Source organism: Dermacentor silvarum, chromosome 6 (genome assembly GCF_013339745.2).
Source record: "Dermacentor silvarum isolate Dsil-2018 chromosome 6, BIME_Dsil_1.4, whole genome shotgun sequence".
NCBI lineage: Eukaryota > Metazoa > Arthropoda > Arachnida > Ixodida > Ixodidae > Dermacentor > Dermacentor silvarum.
Window position 1 is genome coordinate 130350705 of NC_051159.1, and position 21668 is coordinate 130372372.

Sequence of the window (21668 nt, forward strand, 5' to 3'; positions counted from 1 at the left end):
CGTGCCACACCAGCTCGACACGCATTGACTTCTCATGCTGCAACAATTTTCGCCAAAAGGGCACCTCAAAACTTTCTGCCATAAGTCCCCACCCGAATAAGCTGCTGACCCAGGCCGAATTCGATGAGCACAAATCTAAGGTTAGTGAAGCCGCAAAAAAACAACACGCGTCTCGGGCGTTGCCAGCTCTGCGCACATCGGCGTCTTGTGCTGCAATTTTTCGCACAACGCTTGACATTACATAGATGCCAATTACAGTTGAGTCTGCCAAATGTTTTTTGTGGCTTCACATTGTGCGTTTTCCTGGTTAGTATGTTATTTCTCGTGTTTTTTTTTTTCCAACACTTATGAACAGGTTCCACTGTAGTGGCTCTTGCCATCATAATGAAAACATGCTGTCTGCCCAATTTTATTGAATTTTTCTGCAGTATAACTCAGTGATAACTCTTCACACCACAGCCTCTATTTACGGGAGGGAAAAGAACTTGCAGTGCACGATAACGCTGCAAGTGTTATCAAGGGCGCTGCAAGTGCACTGCAAGTTATTCTCATGAACCAACTAGCCCAACAGTATATTCTTAAACATCTGTTGACGTGAGTTGTTTGTTGGTTGCCAGTTGCAGCCAGCCTTGTGACCTCTATCAGTTTCTAGTGTGATTGCGTACATAAGCACCTCAGGAAGCATGGCTTCTAAGGTTGCTGGCATAGTGCAGGGTTTTTGCACTATGCATAGTACATCAGCACTATGCAGTGCTGCTTACTTTTCTAGATGAAGTGCTATCTTCCATTGTAATTTTCTTACTGACGGTGTCATCACTGGGTGCAGAATTGCTGAGGTACTGTATAGAATTGTGTAAGGGCTGCACTTTCTTTTCACAATTTTGATGAGGTGCGGCCCTTACACGGGACTGAACCTTTTGGTCAAAATGGTGCCGGCGCAGCGGGCGACTTGTGCACACCCCAGATGCACCGTTATTGCATCATAGGTCAACGCGCAGCTCTCACCATCTAGTAGTGGCACGCGGAAGTACGTAGCGCACAAAAATTCACCAATGCATTCGCGCAGCATCAGGGCACCGAACACTATTGCTTCTCCGTTTGAAATCTTTATTTTTTCTTTCTTTCTTTTTTTCAAATGTTGGGCTGCCAAGTTGGGGGTGCGGCCCTTACACAAGTCTATACGGTATTTTTGAAGACTGCATCTTACTGCTGCAGCTTTCATGCCCCTTTAAGATAGCCGATTCAGCTTTCCACTTGCTCTTTCAGTTATCTCACTTATGTCTTTGTATTTGTAGGTAATCATCACGCCCCACATGTCTGGCCCCTGTAGGCCACAAGAAGTAAGTCTTTTCATGGCTCATTTAGTTAACAGTACTGCAGCTTTGCTACACATGGTTATTACTCATGGTTATTAGCAATAAGTAATGGCGAATATTCATAGTGTATTATTGTACAGCCTGTGCTTTTACAGTGATCAGCACAGTACAACTTTATTAATTCGGCTCTGGTTATTTCGACTTTTCAGTCAATTCGATCCCGATTGAAGATCCTAGCCGGTGCTCTTATGCATTTCTATGGGCCCAAACTATGGTTATTTTGATCCTGAAATTGGCCATCACCAGATAATTCGAACTAGGGGTCATAGGGGTCAGCACGCACGTGCCTGACCCCTATGCATGGTGACCCTAATAGCGACCACTTTAGTGTGTCTGTCGTAGCCGAGCTTAGGGGACAATGTGTTGGATCACATGTCATTTCCCGTCGAAAAACGCCTATTCCTGGCAAAAAACGCCGTCGAAAAACTGCCTGCCCTGAGAATATTTTTAAGCAATAATTGTAGCTCACATTGTCTGATTACAGTATTTACCTGATTATAACGTGCAGCCCTTTTTTTTTTTTTTTGAGAAAGTTGGTCCGAAAATTGCCTGAGCAGTGCAATCGGATGCGAAACTAAAACCGCCTTTGCGGCGTTCGTATACTGCATAATACAGGCGTGCTGTGGCGAAGCTGACTTTCAAGGTGGACATGGGTTTTAAATTATTTTTTTTTTTAACCAAGTCTGATATAAGTTGGCATGGTTGTTAAAATGCAATTATTTTTTGTAGGCTTATTTCATGAGATTATTAAGACAATTTATTTTGTTTTTGGAACAATGGACACTAACTGCTGCACAAAAATATACATACAGTACATGGATCAATACCAGAATGCATAAGACACAATGATGGAAGCACTTTTATGATTGGGTAATTACTTCTTGTTTTATAACAGACTGAACTCCAGCGTTTTGAACAAGATCATGCAGTGGTCACAAAAGGCAAATTTTCAAAACTGTAAGACCAATATTCTTTAAATCTGCTCCCTATGTTGTGTGCTCCAAGTATCTAGCTTCATGCTGCAAAAAGAATTATTCTTCTATCTGTGATAGGTACCGATGTGTCATAGTAAAAGGCTTGCTGGGAGTGAAAAATAACATTTTGTGAAAATGAAGAAAACAAACAAAATCACCCACCCTATAGTATTCAAATAATATATATTATGGTTGCAATATCGACATATACTAGGTAAGAAACTTGGCAGATCAAGAGAATAATAGCTCCAGAATCCTAAAATGCAATTTTAAAAAGCTAGATTTTAAAAATGTTTAGGCCTAAATACCCATATCCTCCATTTAAAAAATTGTGTGGCGAAGATGACTTTAAGCATGGAGGAAGGAAACCCCAGGAGAGGCCTTGGCCAGCACGAACGTATTGGAGAAGGTGTGGCGGAAGTCACGTGCTGTTTTTCACAAAGGATCACTGGGACGGGTACACCAAATGTCAACGTTGCTATGGAAACCGCGCTCCTGAAGCATTCGCTGCTGCTCTCGGTCTCTGAAAAGTGAGATAAGATTTTTCTGCCGGTGTATTTCCCGCAGCACCTTTTGTTCACGAGAAAAGCTGACTTTGGAGTGTTGTGTGTAAGCTTGAAAGTTGAGTTTTGGGTCTGTGAGTGTGAGTGTCAACCAGCAACAGATACACTAAAGTAATCACGGCACGGGTCTTCGTCGTCTTCTTCAACGTGCCACGAAAAACACAGGAGCGCGTCTGCTTCACTAAAACTACTACAGAAGTTTTGTAGGCTTTGTATTGACGCGCGTCGGCAGCACACACTTCCGGCGGCTCGTAACGATGCAAGTTCAAAGTTCGCGCCCATCTGCTCCGGCGAGCTGTAGAACCCCTGATTGGAGGCGCAAAGAGAGGTGGCACACAAACATGGCTGCACTTCCGGCTTCAAAAAAGTGACGTCAGGGCCTCTCCTGTTTTGTTTTCTTCCTCCATGACTTTAAGAAACCAGCAGCCATTTTGCAATGCATATAAGACCCTTGTCCAATTTCCTCGCTAAAATATCAGGTGCATGTTAGGAGTTTAGGACTTCGTTTAGAAGTTTTAATGTAATTTCTATGTTAGTTTTCCACTTTGGACACACAGAAAGTTGGCATGCGTTTGGTTCAGGGGCGTGTTAGACTCGGGCAAATACTGCCAAATGAACCGGCGATTGATTTTGGTGTTTTTTTCATCATCTTATTTAAATTCGATCTGCTATATAATTTGACAAATTTAGTCGGTCCCGTCAGGGTGGAACTAACAGAAGTCAACTGTAATACATGGCTTCAAGCTTAATTATATTGTGTTAACAATTAAGAATCCTTACGTTGTTGGTACAATTACTACTGCCTGAAATGTTGGCCTGCTTCCTAGCCACACTCAAATCCACCAGCTTGCCAGAAAAAGCCACTTGTTCATCATAAAAACTGTTAAGCGCGCAAGCATTGTGTGTTCCTTAGGTTGTTCAAATACATTTACAATTACAGCCACAGTGGCTAAATGACTTTGGTGCTGTGCTGCTGAGCAAGAGGTCGTGGGTGCAACTCTCAACCAACAGGGCCGTAGCCGACAAGAGCACAATGCAAAAGACAATTGTGTACTTTATAATTTAGGTGCACATTAAAGAGTCCTATGTTATGATAATAACATAGGGAGGGGAGGTGACATTTAGCTGCGGCACCAAATGCTTATTTATATAAAAACGTTGCAAGGCGAGAAGGTGGGTAAGATCTCCGGCGCTGCTCGACGAGTGTCCCATTCTGACCTCGTCGAAAACCTCCGAGCCGCCCCCAGAGGCACCGGCAACAGTCACCAACGCCGCGCGCGTTCGGTGCCAACGCGGGCAAAACGCCGATGGCGTCGACAACAGTTCTTCACATTGCTGGTGCTGCTGCATGTCCAAGTTTATACAGCTGATAAAACTACTATCCTTACTCTGTATAGCTCTCTACCAATTTGCTATCGCAATTGATGCTTTGCCTTTCGGGTGAAACTACGACACTTTTTTCAGTACTTGGGTATCTGCTTACGTTTGAGGACAATCTAATTTTAAATCAGTATGTTTTGACCTGGTAGAATGAAGAAGTGCATCCACCAAATTGTCAAACTGCATATGTTGTGAAACAGGGAGAAGAGGAAGCGTGCTCTGATTTAGTTGATTATGGAACCAAAAGACTGATGCCTGACGACATTTTAGGTTCACCTGAACATAAATTGGGAACCCTAGTTGCGACATCATTTTTTGTTTTAACTGATCTTCAATATAATTGCTGTAGCAACCTACAGGCATCTTCTGCTTATGTAAAGGAGGAATATTAGCCATAACTTTGCTTTGCACACAGCTGGTTGCAAACATTTACGTAATTGAATAGTTTTGTATTTGCACACAGAGTTCATCATTTCCTTATTACAATTAGGGTGCTAATTTATTTTTTTGTGCTTCCCTGTTTTGCAGGTGGTCAAAAGTTTCATGGTCAACTTTGAAAAGTTTCTGGCAGGAGAGCCACTCATACACAAATTTTCATTTGAATCTGGATATTAGGTTGGATTCCTTCAACGGCATTTTTTAAAAGGCCAGCAATAGTTTTACTAGTCACAGCTTTTAATATATAAAATAAAATTTATACTGAGAATAATAATCATCACAACTGTACTATTATTAACTGTACTAAATAAATATTGTATTTTGATACCTTGAGCTTCTCTCTGAATTCTTGGCATGAGTGAACAAATTATATTTATGGCTGTGAAGTATGGTTTTCTCATTGTCCCACTTCTCTTTTAATTGCATTATTTTCTTGCTTGTTCTTTTTTTTTTAAGTCATTAAACATAGGAAAACTCACTCAAATGTCCTCGAGATGCCTAATATAGAGCCTGTGTATTGGAGTCATAAAGTACGTGACTTGAATGCTGCTTGGCTACCCGTATAGGTGGTGGTGATTTTAATCCCATGCTCTCCCACAAAGTGTCGCTGGACTAATGTAATGATGCTAAGATTAGAATGGGAGCATATTCAAGCATGTTCACATTTGGCATGGATTGACGTAGACAGCAAGCAAATTGCCAAACAAAATAATTGCTAAATTCATTGAAAACAGGCCAGGAACTTCATTCTACTTTTTTCTTTCTTGTCAATTCGATATAATTGTTCCATTGATTGAAATGTTCACTGTAATTTACCACTGATTACAACCTACCTCTTGACTTCCTGTCACTGGATAGGAAGATAATGTTTTCTTATTTGCGCATACATTTAAACCTTTAAGTCCCGTGGACGAGTCTTACTCTGTTACAATTTTGTTTTGCAATTAGTGCCAAAGACGAGTCTGTGTTGCCCTCGTGTTTGGATGGTCTAAGTTCCAGTAACAGGCCGGGCTGGTCCTATACATTCTGACAGTCTGGCGAGTTCCCCATTTGGCTCGTTAGGGGGTCTACAGACTCGGTTCGTCTGCATTCATCTACATTCATCCGGTAGAGAATTTTAAAATGGTGGCTGCTAGTCCTGTATTGTTGCGCCCGTTACAAAAGCGGGACTTTCATTTGATTCACTCCAAAAGCGGAGAGTTTTCATTTTCCCTGGGGGCGGGGGGAGCTTTCCCACCCGCCCTCTCTCCCTCTCTCTGTATATATATATATATATATATACACACACACACACACACACACACACACACACACACACACACACACACACACACACACACACACACACACACACACACACACACAGTGGAATCTCGACGATACGAATCTCACGGGGTCACGGGAAAAATTCGTAGTAGCCGAAATTCGTATCATCGAAACAAAATTAAAACTAGCTCAATTAAAGAGTCGAGAGGTGAACTCACTCAGGCACACGTGCGTAAAAGGCATTTACAGTATAGACCACTTATAATGTAACCGTTTATAGTGCAGAACTGGCTACAACGCGGCCTTTTCCGGCTCCCGTTTACCCTCCCATAGAACTCCAAGTATACGCATACCGCTTACAGTGCAGTCGTGTGAGACGAAATTGCGGCTTCCGCGGGAAAATCTCGCCGACAAGGGCGGTAGCGAACACGAGGTGCGCCCACCGATGGGAGAGGAGATCAACGAATGCGATGCGGAGGAGGCGCATGAGACGTGGAGCACGAGTCCAAGGGCGATAAAGTCGTCACCGCGCGCGTATGTGCGAGTGAACGGACGCGCGCCTTCACAGACAGCGAACGCACAGCGAAGAGCAAACGCGACTTCCGTTGCGCGAAAATCCGTGGGGGTATGGGAGGGAGGGGGGGCGACGCTGTGCTGCGGCGCCAAATGCCTATCTTGCAACCGAGCGCAAGGGTAACTGGCGACGCAATCTCCCCACGCGAAAGGAGCAAAGCGGGAAGACAGTGCGGAAGGAAGGGAGTGGGGGGGCTCCTACTTTGCCAACAAATGCGTTCTTGTACTTTGCGCCTGTGCCGGCTGTCGATGTTGTCGCGCGCACCGTATCTTGAAGGCGATCTCCACACGGCTCTGACCTTTCTATGCGCTGTGCTTATGCCGCTCAGTTTCCGTTGAAGCGATAGACCGCACGAACCTTCGCTTGCTGCGGCGGCCGCGAGTGGGGAAGCGCGGCCGCCGCAGCGAGCGAAGAGACAAAAAAAGAAAAAAAAAAAACGCTCCGTCGCATGCCCCCGCGCGAGAGACACGTGTAAATGCAGAGCATAGTGGGGTTCCGTGGTGTTGGTGTGGTGGTGGTGTGGTGGTGGTGTGGTGGTGGTGGTCTGGGTTGAGAGAGAAGAGAGAATCGTAAGTAGGTAAGGTAAAGTTGTTATTATTGCGATAGCAATTATATGGACACTCAAAAGCAGATTTCTGCCGTCGCCGTCGCCGTGAGGTTCCGTATGACGTCAATGGAGATGAAATCGTCGCCGCGCGATATGATGATAAGTGGTTCTTGAGGGAAAGGGAAAGGTTGGCGCTATCTTCTGCAGCCCTTGAGGGAGCACGGCTCAGCGCCAATCGCCGCGCGCCGCCGAACGCTGTATGTGCGAGTGAAAGGGCGCGAGGGACGCGCGCTTTCACGGGGAGTGAACGCACGGCGGAGAACAAACGCGCGTTCTGCGCCGTGCTCCCTTAAGGGCTGCAGAAGTAGGCGTCTCTTTCCTCCTTTACAATCACCATATATGTAGAGCAAACGCGCCTTCTTCCGACGCGCGAGAGGCCGTGGGGGAGGGGGGGGGAGGGGGAGGGAAGGGAGGCGACGTTTAGCTGTGGCACCAAGTGCCTATTGATATCAGAGGCTCCGGCAACAGTCACCAACGCCGCACGCATTTTGAGCGAACGCGGGCAAAACGCCGACGGCGTCGGCAACAGTTCTGCGTGTTGCCGGTGCTGCTGCATGTCCAAGTTTATACAGCTGATAAAGCTAATATCATTACTCCGTATAGCTCTCTACAAATTTGCTATCGCAATTGATGCTTCGCCTTTCAGGTGAAACTGCGACAACTTTTATTTTATTGGCATCACTGCGATTCTTATTATTATATTCTATTATATTATTATTGCTTCTCTGTTGCTCTCTTCTTTTCTTTCTTCTCTTCAGAGGTTGCGTGTACCTGTAGCCGTAGGCGACGCACATCGAAGGGACGACGCCGCGGACCAGCGAGTCCTTGCACGAGGCGCACACCGCGAACGCCCGGAACCGTTCCAGCGAAGCGGCGTCCGCGTCGTCGATGTTGCTGACGACGGGGATGACGCGCGCCAACGCGACGGTGCCGTCCAGGCATCCGCCGCCGTTGTTGCCGGTGCCGTTGTCGCCGCCGCCGTTGACGACGAAGCCGCTGAACCCGTTGTTATCGTTGACGCCGTCGCTGACGTTATCGCCGGTGTTGTCGGGCTTTTTGTTGGCGGCGTCGACGACGAACCCGCTCCAAAGAACCCGCAAGGCGTTCGTGCGATGCGCCGCGTTACGCATGTTCCCGACCGTGGTTAAGTTGTTGTCGAACCACAGCCGGTCGCACACGTCGCAGCTGTGCCCGAAGCTCCGGTCCAGGAACTCGCGTTTGAAGCGCGCGTCGGCACCCCCAAAGACCCGTTGACGTTGCCCGACGGCTTCTGCGCCAGCGCCCTCCGGGGCGACGGGCTCCGCGGCGGCGGCGGCGGCGGCCTCCAGACGACGACGCTTGCTCGCCGCCGCCTCTCGTTCCCGTACGCCGGGGTCCGCGGCCCGACGCTGACGTGTCGCAGCCGCGTGTCGTTCTCGAAGGGTCCGCGGCCCGACGCTGACGCCTGCCCGCGGCCTCTCGTGCACGCTGCTCGGGATCCGCTTGTCGACGTTGACGCCTGGCCGCGGTTTCTCGTTCACCAAGTTCGGCGTCGGCAAGCACGCTTACGACGCATGCGTTCGGCGTCGGCAGCGCGCCGTCTTGTCTTCTGCCGCCGTCGACGAAGACGATGGTACGATGTCTTGAACTGGTGCTTCGGCGCTGATGTTGGATTGCGTCGAGGTACTAGTTGAAGGTCTTGCTTCCACCGCTTATCAACTGCGACCGCCGACGAACGCAAGAGAAGAGAGCGCAGGAGTTGACGAGTGGAGCCCGCGCCAACCCGCTTTAGCGCGCGCGTTAGAGGGAGAGGGGGTGGAGAGAGGGCGCGCTATCACGCCAGCACCTGCTGTTGCTTTGGCGCTGAGCCGTGCTCCCTCAAGGGCTGCAGAAGATAGCGCCAACCTTTCCCTTTCCCTCAAGAACCACTTATCATCATCATCATCCTGCTGTTGCTACGTACATGGAGGAAGGAAAAAAAACTCCATGGCTACGTATTGCTACAGTGCTCGCAGCGCCGGAGCGCGACTCAACTACGACGCTTCGCGCGCTGCACATGTGCTGCAAGCGTGATGCGGGAGAGGAGGAGTGGGGGAGAGGGCGCACCTGCGCTCGAGCTGTTGCGGACGGACGGCGCACGCTGCATGTGAGTAGCTACATACGCAAGAAATGCTCTGCATTTAAAAGAAAAGCACAAAAGCAACAAAAGCGCCACCGCTTCAAAATCTTCGCGCCCGGTCGCGGCTTCCGCGCTGTTCGGCGTCGCGTCCGCGCCTCCGCACAAAAGAGAAAGGAAAAACGCGCGTGACTGCGCGCTGTTCTCTTTCGCGGCCGTCGCTGGGGCGGCGTTTATTCGTATCAACCGATGCGGGTCGAAAATCGATTCGGAACAACCGTTCTCTAGCACGTTGCAAAGTAATGGGGATCGGCCGGGACCTCAGAAAAATTCGTATCATGCGGATATTCGTATTAGCCGTGATAGTATCATCGAGATTTCACTATATATATATATATATATATATATATATATATATATATATATAAGCTTTCCATTGATTACTTTATTGCAATTAATATTAATCGGTGGCGTCGATTTCTTTGCAGAGCAACATCTAAATTAATGAAGAACTCTATCTCAACTACATCAAATAAGCTGTGGAATGATATGCAGGCTGTGGAACAGGTGGCGTTTACAAAGCGATTTTGCTTGGCACTGCCAGATCTTTAGATATGTTGTAGCGGCGTTTGCAGACTGTCGAAAAATGCACTCACAATAAATAGAACACCAATCCAGTAGCCACATATTTTCAAGGCGCATTTCTTGAAAGGGCTGCAAGGCACGAGATTGCTAGCGAATGTGTATGCTTTGCATACTAAATAGCTTCAATTTTGTATTGGAACATGTCGCGAAATTGTTGTTGCAAGCTTAATTAGTAAGTTTTAGTTAATTACGTGATCAATGAGTGGAATTGTTTGCGCATGTAATGTCTACCGCGGGAGCATAAATAAAGGCGCATAACTCGCATAGACCTCTGTACATAAGTGGCGATGTTTTCATTACTGATAAATGTCAATAATTAAGCAGTTACTTCCTGAGCTGTTAACCCTGCCTATTAAGAAGAGAAACAATAATGTTAAGGTACTTTTAATTTGAGTCTGTTTCACATGTTGTTGAAAACGACTCCACCTTAGGAATAACTAAAGTCTGCAGGTTAATTTTTTCCACAATTAAAAAAAAAGGGACAGTAGACTTGTGCAACATTTAGGAATTGAATTTGGGGGTTTTACATTTCAAGTCAACTATTTTGTTATGAGGCACGTTGTAGTGGGGGATTCCGGATTGTGACTAAAGGGTATCTTTAACGTGCCCCCAAAGCATGGGACACAGGCGTTTTTGCATTTCATCCCCATCGAAATGCGGCTGCCTCGGCCGGGATTTGATTCCGCTACTTCGTGCTTAGCAGCCCAACACCATAGCCGCTAAGCCACTGTGGCGGGTGACTTTTCGGAATCACAGGCCAATTTCCAACAAAGCTGTTCCGTTCGAGCAGTCGCATTACAAATTTCAGTGTCTTGTAAAAAACCACACGCTTTAATATGTTACTCACATATCACTTGCGTGTTGGCACTGTTTCCCACACACTATTAACACGTTCGAGCACTCAATTGCTATTTGTTTGTTCTTTTTGCGTTCGTCTTTAGAGCTGTTTCATCATGTTACCGTGCCAACTCGCCCAGCTCTTCTTATCTATTGCTTAAAAAAGTTTCAGTCAGGGCTGTACGTCACCCATGCGCTTTTAACTTCACGTGCATATCGGCTATAATGTTCTCCAATCCATCAAATTTGATATTAATTGGTGGCTTATAATCCTCACGGGACGGCTGGCTAAATTCTACGCTGTAATTGAACCACACATCACCTGTAGCCTTCCCCCTATATCCACAGAATATAAACATCATGGTTCAAAGGTGGGCTTCCCCCCGCAAGGTCACATACTGTGGTGAAGCCAGCCTCGGGGATTTATTTTCACTCGCAAATGCATGCACACGTCGGCATGTCTTTAAGCGTGCTGCATTCGCAGTGTGGAAGTGATTGGCGTATAAAAATTTCACGTCTGTGGGGATGAGCGACTCTCACGCGTCCCCTGATGTTGTTTTCCCCGCATGGCTCCCATCTCCTGTAACCCGGCTTCGCCGCGTGGCGTTACGGCGGCAGCGTAATACGAGAGATGACGCTAGTGTTGCGCTGCTAGCGCCCCCTAGCAGCGGGGTCACTTGGGCGCAAATGGAAGAAGGCGTTTCCTCCTTGGCTTGGCAGTCGGCTGTTCGCAGACGGGACTGTTCGCGCGTGCGCCGGCGCGCTTCGCGGGACAGTCCCGAGAACAGTTCGAACACGAATCGTTCGAACTTGCCATCGTTCGCGTGACCGTACACGCGAACGACTAGGCCATTGGGGTATAGCATGCGGGCGAACATATTCGCTCGCTATCCGGGCGCGGTGAGTCGGACTTCCTCTATTTGTCGCGCGCCTATCGGCGTAGTAATTCGGCTAGCGTGTATTAGTTTATGAAAGGTGCAATAAATGCTATTTTGATTGTTTACACTACTGTGTTGTTCCGTTGCCCCACAGCACGTGTGAGACCCCACACGTTGCACAGGTGAAAGATCGTTTGTGTTTTTCTTTCTTTTAGCATTTTCATTCTAAATTAATACAAAGCCCAAGTTCCCACGAGTGACGGGCTTTAATTTAGCTTCTCGAATAGATCTATACGTGCAACTGGCTCTCACGATGTCGTCAAGTTGCCCAGCACGGTATTCAGTATATATCTTCAGAAACCAGAACAGCCGAAGCCTGGCGCTGCGAATATATATCGACCATCAGCAATGGAAAATTCAATACCGGTGAAGAGCGCACTGCGCAGTAGCTCCACCGGAGCAGCCTGTCGACACTGTGGCACGTCGACAACAGCGTCTCGCTCAGCAGGCCCTCCTGGACCGCCAGCGGACTTCCAGTGCTACACAGAGCACACGCCGAATGGCCGACTTGTACTGTTACAGCGGTCCATGGACACTGCAGATATCAAACGTGGAGAAGGCCTGATCCCCGACCTGCTTGGTCGGAGACAGACTCCACGTGACCGCTTGTTACTGGAATATATGCTATGAAGGCATCTTTCATGTGTCATGCGCGTGTCTCGAAAATTGGTTATTGGCGTCCTTGGGGACGCCCTTAACCTGCCAGCTGCGGAAGACGACGAAGACGCTCGAGCCAATGCTGACGATGATAGTTTTCCGCGTACACCGATCTCGGCACAAGTGAGTCAGTAAAGCTTTTCTTAAAACAAACCACCAGAAATCATGCTGCATTATCTGTATTACTTACATACGTTGCCTTAATTTACAAGCATTTTAATACATATTCAACACATATGTATATGCTGCCTAAGGAAACTTTTTATCACATATTTCTAAATGCGCAGAGATATAGGGAGACTAATTTAAAAATGACATGATCTGCTTCCCCCGAGTAAATGTTGTCATCTGGGACATTTGGGGTTGTGAAGGAGCGCGCATGAATACACAACTTTTGGAGGCGCGTTCAAGTTTTCTCCATCAAGTACAATATAATATTTCTAAGATAAAGCCTATTAGAACCTTGTGTATGTAAAAATTTTACTGAGAGTCAGAAGAACGTTGCTTCGCATTTGAGTTGAATTTTTTTATCAATTTGAAGCAGAGATGAAGTTTGAGTACCGCGCCAAAAATCTAAACCGAAACTAGCAACTACATATGTTTAATGAAAATACAACACCTTGCGGGTTTTATTCCAAAATGTTAGTCAAAATTGACCAAATATTGGGTTCAACGAGTTTTAGGTAAAGCTTGTGGCGCATCATGTTTGAGTGTTCGATTGCGTTTTATCAGCTGACTCTGGCTGTTATACTGGTTGTACAGCGGACGCACGCAAATTTAAATGCATCGCTACGTGTTGTAGTCTAAATTGTTATCGTAATAAGATTGTACTGCTGCTTCATGAGCAATTGTCATGTTCCAACTGTCATTACGCTCGTCTTCACGCTATGTGAAGATCTCGTGTAGGCAAGCTGCTGCTCGTGCCGCTAAGCAACAAGAGCGGTTTCGTGAATTCCTTTGCTTACAGCCTGCGGTTCGTTCCCTTGCTTCGGAAGCCCGAGTTTCCTAAATGGGACTCCCAGAGATTTACGTCGTTTCGCGGATTCCTAACCTCGCTGAACATCTCCGAGAAGCGGTTAAAGGTCGAGCCGATGTAATTGAAATCATCGCAAAATGTGAGTATAATTGTGTGCACCAATCAGGTGTGCCCATCCTGTTTAGAATTTCACCGCAGTGATGACTGCTTGTACAGTTCTATATCATAAGGCGTCTTCACAGCAGCGAAACTTCAGGAATTGTCGATACTCAAACTGTCTTTTGTTCTCTCTTCTGTGAGCGAACAAATTAACCTAAACCCTTTTTGTCATACGGACCTTCTGTGCACGGTTCAACTAGTGTAGATCGAGCGCTGTTGCATGGTGTTCTCAAGCACGCTTGAACACGCTTAGAAAGTTCAGTTTTGACCAACTTCAGTTCGGATTGAAACTGGCCGTGCGACAGCGCTATATGCACATCGACCGCGGCTGCATCACAACTTTAAGCACGCTTGACATTGACCGTGCGGTGTCCTCTCGCTGTTGGAGCTTCGGTAGCGCTAATAATGTGCCATGCAGATAAACGCCAGAGTTCGTTTCCTCAGGGATCACTTCGCAGCAAACACATTTCTGACAAACCTACAAATTGTGTTTAAGCATGTCGAACGTACTGTTCTCTGTTTCTGTTACATTGCAGTCACGGTGCATGATGATAGCCCCAAAATTAAACCTGAGGTTGTCAAAAGGCTACAGAGTGTTGAGATCCTGATCACTGACACCCACATATTGAAGGACATACTCTACCAGCTGCCAAATATGAAGCTTGTGCAGGTCACATCTGCAGGCAAGTACAAATATCTCAATGTGCTTTTTGTAGTTGAGGTTTTTACCCCCACTTTTTGCAATGCCGCAAGTTGCTGTGTTTATTAAGAGATTGATGTCAGCTTGACAGAAGTGGTAACCCAGATGAAAATGTCTTGCTGGTTTAAATATTGCACACACTTAATTCCCACCTCCAACTGCTTAAAACCACCATAAGCCGTACAAGCTGGGAATTCAAAAATAAACCAGTTGAAGTAGTCAGCTAACACTGGATTGATAACAGCATTTTCCTTTTTCTGTTTTACACTGCTGCATCAAGCACTGATAGATGCCATCAAAACTGGAAGTTTATGGCACTGTTACTAAGGATTGGTTTCTTTCACACAAAGAGCTTATCTTAATTGCTGAAGCAGGTATATATTGTGCCTGTGACAACATAGTTAAGCATACTTCTTCATGGCATAAAAAAAAAAAAAGCAAATTGGCAAAAGGAACACAGACACTAGTGCAACTGTTTGGCCATTCTTGTTTTGTTTTTTTGTGCCAAACACTTGCAAGTACTTTTGAGTACTTGAGTGATGGATACATTAAATGTTCATCAGCACCAAGTAGTCCAGTTCTGGGTTGATTGGTTGTGTTGGTAAATTTCCTTGTGCATGTGCAAACTAAATGTTTGAGTGTAATTATCCTTAGCCTTTGAATGCTTTCCTAGCTGCTTTTGTTCATACACAAATATATTACATGTCTAAATGTGCTAAAGCTAATGTTGCACATTTGCATAGATCTTACGTAATCTTCAGAACAAGCATTGTTTACCGTGCAAGGAGATATTTGTGCATAGTGCCTAAATGAAGCAGCGTCATCATTGTCATGCCACTGGCAGTATTTCATTTTTTTTAAACCCTCATGAGCCAATTCAAATAGTTATGCTTAGATTAGAGCTCTAAGGATGAACTTTAGAGCGTGAGCTTAAACAGAACCCCCCAAAATTTAATTTCAACATCCCGACTCCAGCCAATTCATACATTGTCTATTTAGGTCAGCAAATGAATATACCATGCGATCATAGTTTACAATGCTTGCATAATTGTGATGGGGTATGAATGAGGTAGATAGGCAGAGTACTAATTGTATAATGGAACTAAACCAAAGAGTTTGAGCACCATGTCCTCCTAGCTGCGACACTGTTGCTTGCAGTTGTCATTAGATGCTGTCCCTTGCACTGTCACACCTTTTTTTTTTTTTCTGAGTAGAGGCACTTAAGTGTGTAATGTATTTATTGGCGTCAATGAAATACAAACACATGAATGATCCACTCTACTAGCCTCTTAACCAGCTCTGTCTGATTGTTTTCTTTTTTTGTTTTGTGTGAAAGTGCAAAGTTGGTGCTAAGCTTAATTTCTTTTTCATTGCCAAAACAGAGTAGTTGTGTGTGAATGCTGCATGTGACGTCGTCCTCCTTTAATTTGAATAGAAACTTCTTTTCTCTTAAAAGCACAGAAACTTTAACCATTATCCAGTTTAGTTACATGTTATCATTGATGGCATGCCTATTTCTTTCACAGGTGTTGAGAATCTTCTTGCTAATATCAACAGATCTGCGGTAAGTTGCGGCAGCATCAAGTAGACTAAATTATAGTTTGGGGTGCCCTTTATAGATTGTGGCTAAAATCTTCGTAACACACCAACAATTTTGAAGACTAAGTACATGTTTGAAGATATCAGTCGTAATCTTGCACCAGTTCGTGGGTGAACTCGAGCGCTTTTTTTTTGGTTCAAGAACACTAGCTAGTGATTTGGCCACTTCGGGTTTGTTTTCATGCTCTGCACAATTAATCATCACAAGATAGTCATCAACATATCTGAAAACGAGGGGTGTACAAATATTCAAATGTGAATTGAATAGTCTTTGCTATTCTATACATATTGGAGTAGACAATGCACTATTATAAGTTGTCAAATATTCGTTTCTGTCATATGTAAGGTATAAAAACACTTAACTCTCGGAGGGGACAAAGACCGATGTACAGACTATTCCGAATAATCCTCCTGCGGGAGAGCCACAGTCGTAGTGAAAGGGCATCGGTTCCTGAGCGAGCGTGCGAGAAAGAAAAGTTTTGTTTAACTTCTGGTGTTTCAATAACAATGTCTCACTTTTAGGCAACTTATGAATCTGTTGTCTTGATATACGCAACGAAACATATTATTTGAGCAATCTCACCATGTTTGTATCCTCTCAAAACAATGTGCAGTGCTGTAGTATCACACTTATCTCCTTCACAAACACAGCACTCTACATACATCTGGTGACATGCTTTTCTGATGTGCTGTTCCCTCGTTTCATTACTGTCATTGTAATAGTGCACCGGTTAACTTCCATTCCTCGCCCAACAAGATGTCACTGTGTTGCTTGATGTTACAAAGGTATGAGCTAACCCAGCTCCTTGCTCATTATTTTTTGCCATCAAAGGTGCATGATAAATAGTATTTTCTTCCATTTCATTTTTGATTACCTGATGCACGAGTTTACTCTTCCAGCCTGTTCCACAATATACAATTGTACGGGCAAGCTGCTTCGGCGTCCTCATGGCAGAATATGTTGTTGCTGGCATCATCAACTTTGAACGAGGCCTGTATAGGTACTTCGAGTTGCAGAAGACCAAAAACTGGTATGTTTCACCACATTCTACAATGTGTATACCTTGCACAATGAAGCTGCATAGGAGCGTCTTCTCTGTGCCTGATATATCTAAGTGAAAAGCCCCTGTAGGCATTCATTTTGCTTTATGTATGTCTGAGTGTATTCTAATGTGTAAATGCTAACATAGTGATTAGCTGGAATACAGTCGACTTCCATTAATTTGACCCTGACGAGACCGACGAAATTTATCAAGTTATCTGGGGGTCGAATTAAACAAGATGCAGACAAAATGCTAAAACACATTACTAATTCACTTGGCAGTATTTGCTCGGTTCTAACATGCCCCCAAATCAAACGCGTGCCCGCTTTATATGTGTCCAAAGTAGAAAACATATGTAGAAATGAAAATAAAGCTCCTAAGAAAATAGAAATCTAATCTAATCTAAGAAATATATGCAAGAGTCTAAGATGTGTTGCACAATGACGGCCGGTTTTCTGAAGTCAGTTTTGCCGCATTGTTTTTATAGGCAGCTTCACTGCAGTACAGTCGCGCTATGCCATCAAGCACACAAACGTTGTGGCCGCTGTTTTGATTTCCATTCAGTTGCACCATGCAGGCAATTTATGGCCCAATTTTTTTTAATAAAAAAAAGCTGTGCATTAGAATTGGGCAAATACCGTAATCAGACATCGTTACTGCTTCAGAATCCTTCTAGGGCCGGCCGAAAATAGGTGTTTTCAACAGGAAATGACCATTCAACTCATTCACTGTTTCCTAAGTGCCTCCAAGATGGACGCTGACGCCATTGAAATTACCACTGCGGTCACTACTGGGGTCGGGCACATGTGTGTTGACCAGCCAAGTTCAAGTTATCCGGTGGAGGCCAATTTTCAGATTGAAAGATCGAACATTTGGGTACATAGAAATACGCATGGGCACTGGCCAGGACCTATGGCCGGGGTCGAATTAAGCGAAAAATAAAATTAACCGCAATTGAACTAACAGAAGTTTACTGTAGTATGTTTGTTATTGCTTTCACAGTTAACAGGAAAATTACTTTAATAAGGTTTAGTACTATTTGTTGTTGCAAGCTGAGCCTGTAGAGATTGTGTTAAAAATATAGTTAAAATTACACCTGTACTACTGACAGCTTTCATGTGATTAGTTTTTCAGTGGATTTCTGTAATGTCTATGATAGTCTCTCACACATTGTGATCACCGAGGTATGCCTTTCCTTATCACTTCGCACAGGTAATATTAAGTTTCTAAATGTAAAGCATTTCTTGAAAGAAATTTAAACATTCAAAAGCTCATTCATGTTGCAAACGCACTCAGCAACTTTGTCAGCATCCTGTAAAGTCTTAAGTCTAAATAAATGAAGATGGTTATCATCAGGGGCTGCAGCTGACTGCTTGCTTCTTGTGCTCATACGAGTCTTGTCACTGCTTCGTTTAAGTAATTTTCTTTTGTGTATATGGCAATTCGAAGCGTTAAACATTTGAACCTACACAATATAAAAAAGCCACTCTTGCCATTTTGGCAAGGCAGAAAAGGTGCAAGAACGAGAGACAAGCGTAGTTTTTTCACGGGCTTACCTTGACATCATGGATTTTGATCGTGTCTGTTCAAACTTGGGTAATTATAAGGGAGTCAAAGACTGAACTTAGCAAGTTTCAAGAACTCTGCTGCACCACTCTGGAATTCTTAACTGAATATAGAAAATTATGCAGAACCAACAAAGGTCTTAGAATCTATCTGAAGCGAAGCTTTCTTGAAGTGGTTGATCAAGTGCTATGAATTTGCCCACTTCATTCCTGCATCTTTGATGAAAAGGAAACTGGTGCATGCGCATGTGCTCTCCCACAACTGTGCTACACAATGTGACACACATGGTGATCATTTCAAAGAGCTAGTTGGCGTTGGCACGAAGGATGTATAACTATGCACAATAGATGTAATGGTGAGAGCATTGGGCTGCTGTGCTGAGGGACCGAGGTTTGATCCCACCAATGGGCACATGTTGAAATTTTTTTTTTTTAGGTGTGAGCTATTTGGCAAGGACAGCAGCAGCACACAGCAGTACCCAGCAGCCGCAGTCAGGAAAGTCTGGGAGGGTTTGCAAAGAAAGCTTCGTTTTAAGGAATGCATTGAAATTTATACTGTCATACTAAAGTATTGGTGCTGAGGTTTTGGTGCCAAATTAAGTAATCGAAATTTAGCCTTGATGTTCTCTTTTGTAATGCACGAGCTAACAAGTGAGGTTTCTGAAATAATACTTTATAGTCTAAACTGATTTAGTTAAGTTAAAGGAAAAATGAGACATCCACCCAATCGTAGCAATTGCTACAAAGGTTTCCTTTGTAGCAATTGCTACGTTTGGGTGGATGTCTCATTTTCCCTTTAATTACCTCTCTCCAGCTAGCTGGTTTCCACTGAACTATTACGTCAAACTGATTTAGTGTTTCTCTTTGTGTTCCTTTAATGATAACACCCATGCAGCACTTCCTTATTTGCATGGATCCAGTTTTTTGCTCTGCAAGTACATTTCATAAAAAAAGTGCTCATACTCCATACAGAAGAATAGTAATGCTATCTCTTAATCACAGTAGAGAGCTTGCGGTAGTGTGGGGATTGTCATTTTGCTAGCTTAGAAGTTCACACTGTTCTAGTGATACTTAATGATTCCTTTGTAATGCCCTCTGGAATTCTTAACCCATGTTCATAACAAGCACTTAGTAATAAATTTGCCTTAAATACTTGTGCTAAACTTTCTTTTGTAACAAAGAACTTCTTTAATTCTTTCTGTCTAGGGATGATCTCCTATCGCTAAACTTTAGGACCTTATCAGACTTGCGTGTCTCAATCCTTGGAGCTGGTGTCATTGGTGAAGAGAGTAAGTTCTTGCGATGCTATACTTACCTTTACTGTACCGTACTAGAAAAACCATGGCCTACTGCATGTTGCAGGAACAGCCGACTGCTTCAGGCACCTTAAGTTTATTGGACCGACGCAGGAGTGAACCGACGCAGTGTGTAGAGCACCTTGGCTATAGCTATAAGCAGATAACCGTGACTAGGAACCCTAGTCAGTCATAGTCATCTACTTCTGTTTTCTACATACTGCTTCTCATTTCATGCTGTAAAGATTGTTGCAAGTGTGAAAAAGTCAACTTGATCTTGTGGTGTTTAGCTTTCAGTCAAACAAATGACTTTTATAGTGTGCAAGTCCACTTTTTTTATTGTTATGCTGTTTACTCTTAAGTAACAATAGAAGCGTTCTTCTCTTCAAGAAAAAAATTCTGGCAGAGCTCATCTCACAATAAATGTCAACGTTAATGCAATTGGCACTGAAGCAATATATTGACACACCTTATTGCAACATGAGCACGTAAAAGAAGATATGTGGGCAGCCTGTGCGCCAAAAACAGATACGAGAAGATCGCTATGGATGGCCATCCATACCCAATGAACAAAAAAACAATCTGTGAGCAATGGCACATGCGCAATACAGAAAGACAAGAACAGAGTTCGCGGCAATATGAATGAAGTTCGACTTACTCAGCACTGGAGAAATGGAAATGATTTTTTTTTTACAGTGCAGCTATTAAGGCCTAGTTCCCTCAGGATCGTGTCCGTGTGTGGAAAAAAACTACTATCATCAGCATTTCGGCTCCATGTGCGTGGCGGTTTCCCGCCAGTTGTGCCTTAGCACAGGTGTCAAAACGGATGACTAAAATGACTGATAGGTCATGACATCAATAACATCATATGCTTGTCAGTTACGTCATGATTAACGATAATAAAATCACGTGTGACGCATACCCTTATTGGATAGGCGGGTATGAGCAAGGGATATGCGAGTATGAGCCAGGGATAAGAAAGAAAGAAGGAAGAGAGGAATGAACGAAGGAAAGAAAGAAAGAATGAAGGAAAGAAATAAAGAAAGAGAGAAAGAAAGAAGGAAGATAAGAAAAATCATGTGTGGCTCATACCCGTGTTGGATGTGCGGGTATGAGCCACCAAGAGCAGGAGCGGGAGAGATCTCACAGGATCCTGACGCTGCCGTGCAGTGTGCCGTGGCTATGAATGCTGTGGCTCATACGCTAGTCTATGACGATGAGGCGGACTTGGCGCAGAAAACACACTACTTGGCCGTCGCGCCGGGCGAAAACAAGACGCCGGTGTCCTTGCTCTTCGACGAACATGCCGAAGGCACTATATATAATCAATACGATAATGTATAAATTCACCATAGGAATATTCACTACAGTAGAACCGCCATAGTCACAGCTTCGCTGGCTTCCATCTTCACAGTAATGGAAGGGCTCTTTAATTTTTTTTTCATTGAAAAGTGGCACATATTCAGTGGCATTTACATAGGGACCCAAGTTGGAGTCAGAGGTTCATTGAAGATTGGCACCTACCCATTGACCCAAGTTGGCATGAAAGAGGTTCATTGAAGATCTGCACATAAGCAATAGTGCATACCCAGTAATACAAGTTGGCACGAAACGGTTTAAACCAACTGATGAACGGCACATACTCAGTGTCACATATCCATAACCCAAGTTGGCCTGACAATTGGTTTAGAACCCGGTTCTCTTAGCATGGCAGCTCGATGCTCTTACCATTCGACGATGGACTACCCAGTAACCTAAGTTGGTGGGATAATGTTTAGAGCAGGGGTTCTCAAGCATGTTCGCTCCAGGGAACCCTGCTAAGCTCCATGAAGCGCCAAGGAACCCCCCCCCCCCCCCCGAATTAACTGAATTAAGATGTCCTAAATAACTGAATGTCGAAGGTATCAAGAAAACAAACAAATGCTTAACTACGTCAACACGCTTTTATTTACGCAATGAATCGGCAAATCCTGTTTATATT

The 21668-nt window shown here is 44.5% G+C and overlaps 2 protein-coding genes across 5 annotated transcripts in view; both read left to right on the forward strand.

The window, feature by feature from the left end:
• The window catches only part of LOC119456001 (glyoxylate/hydroxypyruvate reductase A-like), a 92874-nt gene that overhangs the window by 44212 nt on the left and 26994 nt on the right, over window positions 1-21668 (forward strand). The window contains exons 2-6 of one of the 3 annotated variants that reach the window (XM_037717583.2): window positions 13175-13465; window positions 14022-14168; window positions 15712-15749; window positions 16685-16815; window positions 19599-19681. In XM_037717583.2, the coding sequence (XP_037573511.1) occupies window positions 13360-13465; window positions 14022-14168; window positions 15712-15749; window positions 16685-16815; window positions 19599-19681 (505 nt within the window). In that variant the 5' untranslated portion in view covers window positions 13175-13359. The remainder of the gene's footprint in view (window positions 1-13174; window positions 13466-14021; window positions 14169-15711; window positions 15750-16684; window positions 16816-19598; window positions 19682-21668) is intronic. The other 2 variants (XM_049669492.1, XM_049669493.1) reach the window with 2 other exon arrangements.
• The window catches only part of LOC119456000 (glyoxylate/hydroxypyruvate reductase A), a 70647-nt gene that overhangs the window by 21971 nt on the left and 27008 nt on the right, over window positions 1-21668 (forward strand). Inside the window, exons 8-9 of one of the 2 annotated variants that reach the window (XM_037717582.2) lie at window positions 1296-1340; window positions 4822-4958. In XM_037717582.2, the coding sequence (XP_037573510.2) occupies window positions 1296-1340; window positions 4822-4908 (132 nt within the window). In that variant the 3' untranslated portion in view covers window positions 4909-4958. The remainder of the gene's footprint in view (window positions 1-1295; window positions 1341-4821; window positions 4959-21668) is intronic. The other variant, XM_049669498.1, reaches the window with a different exon arrangement.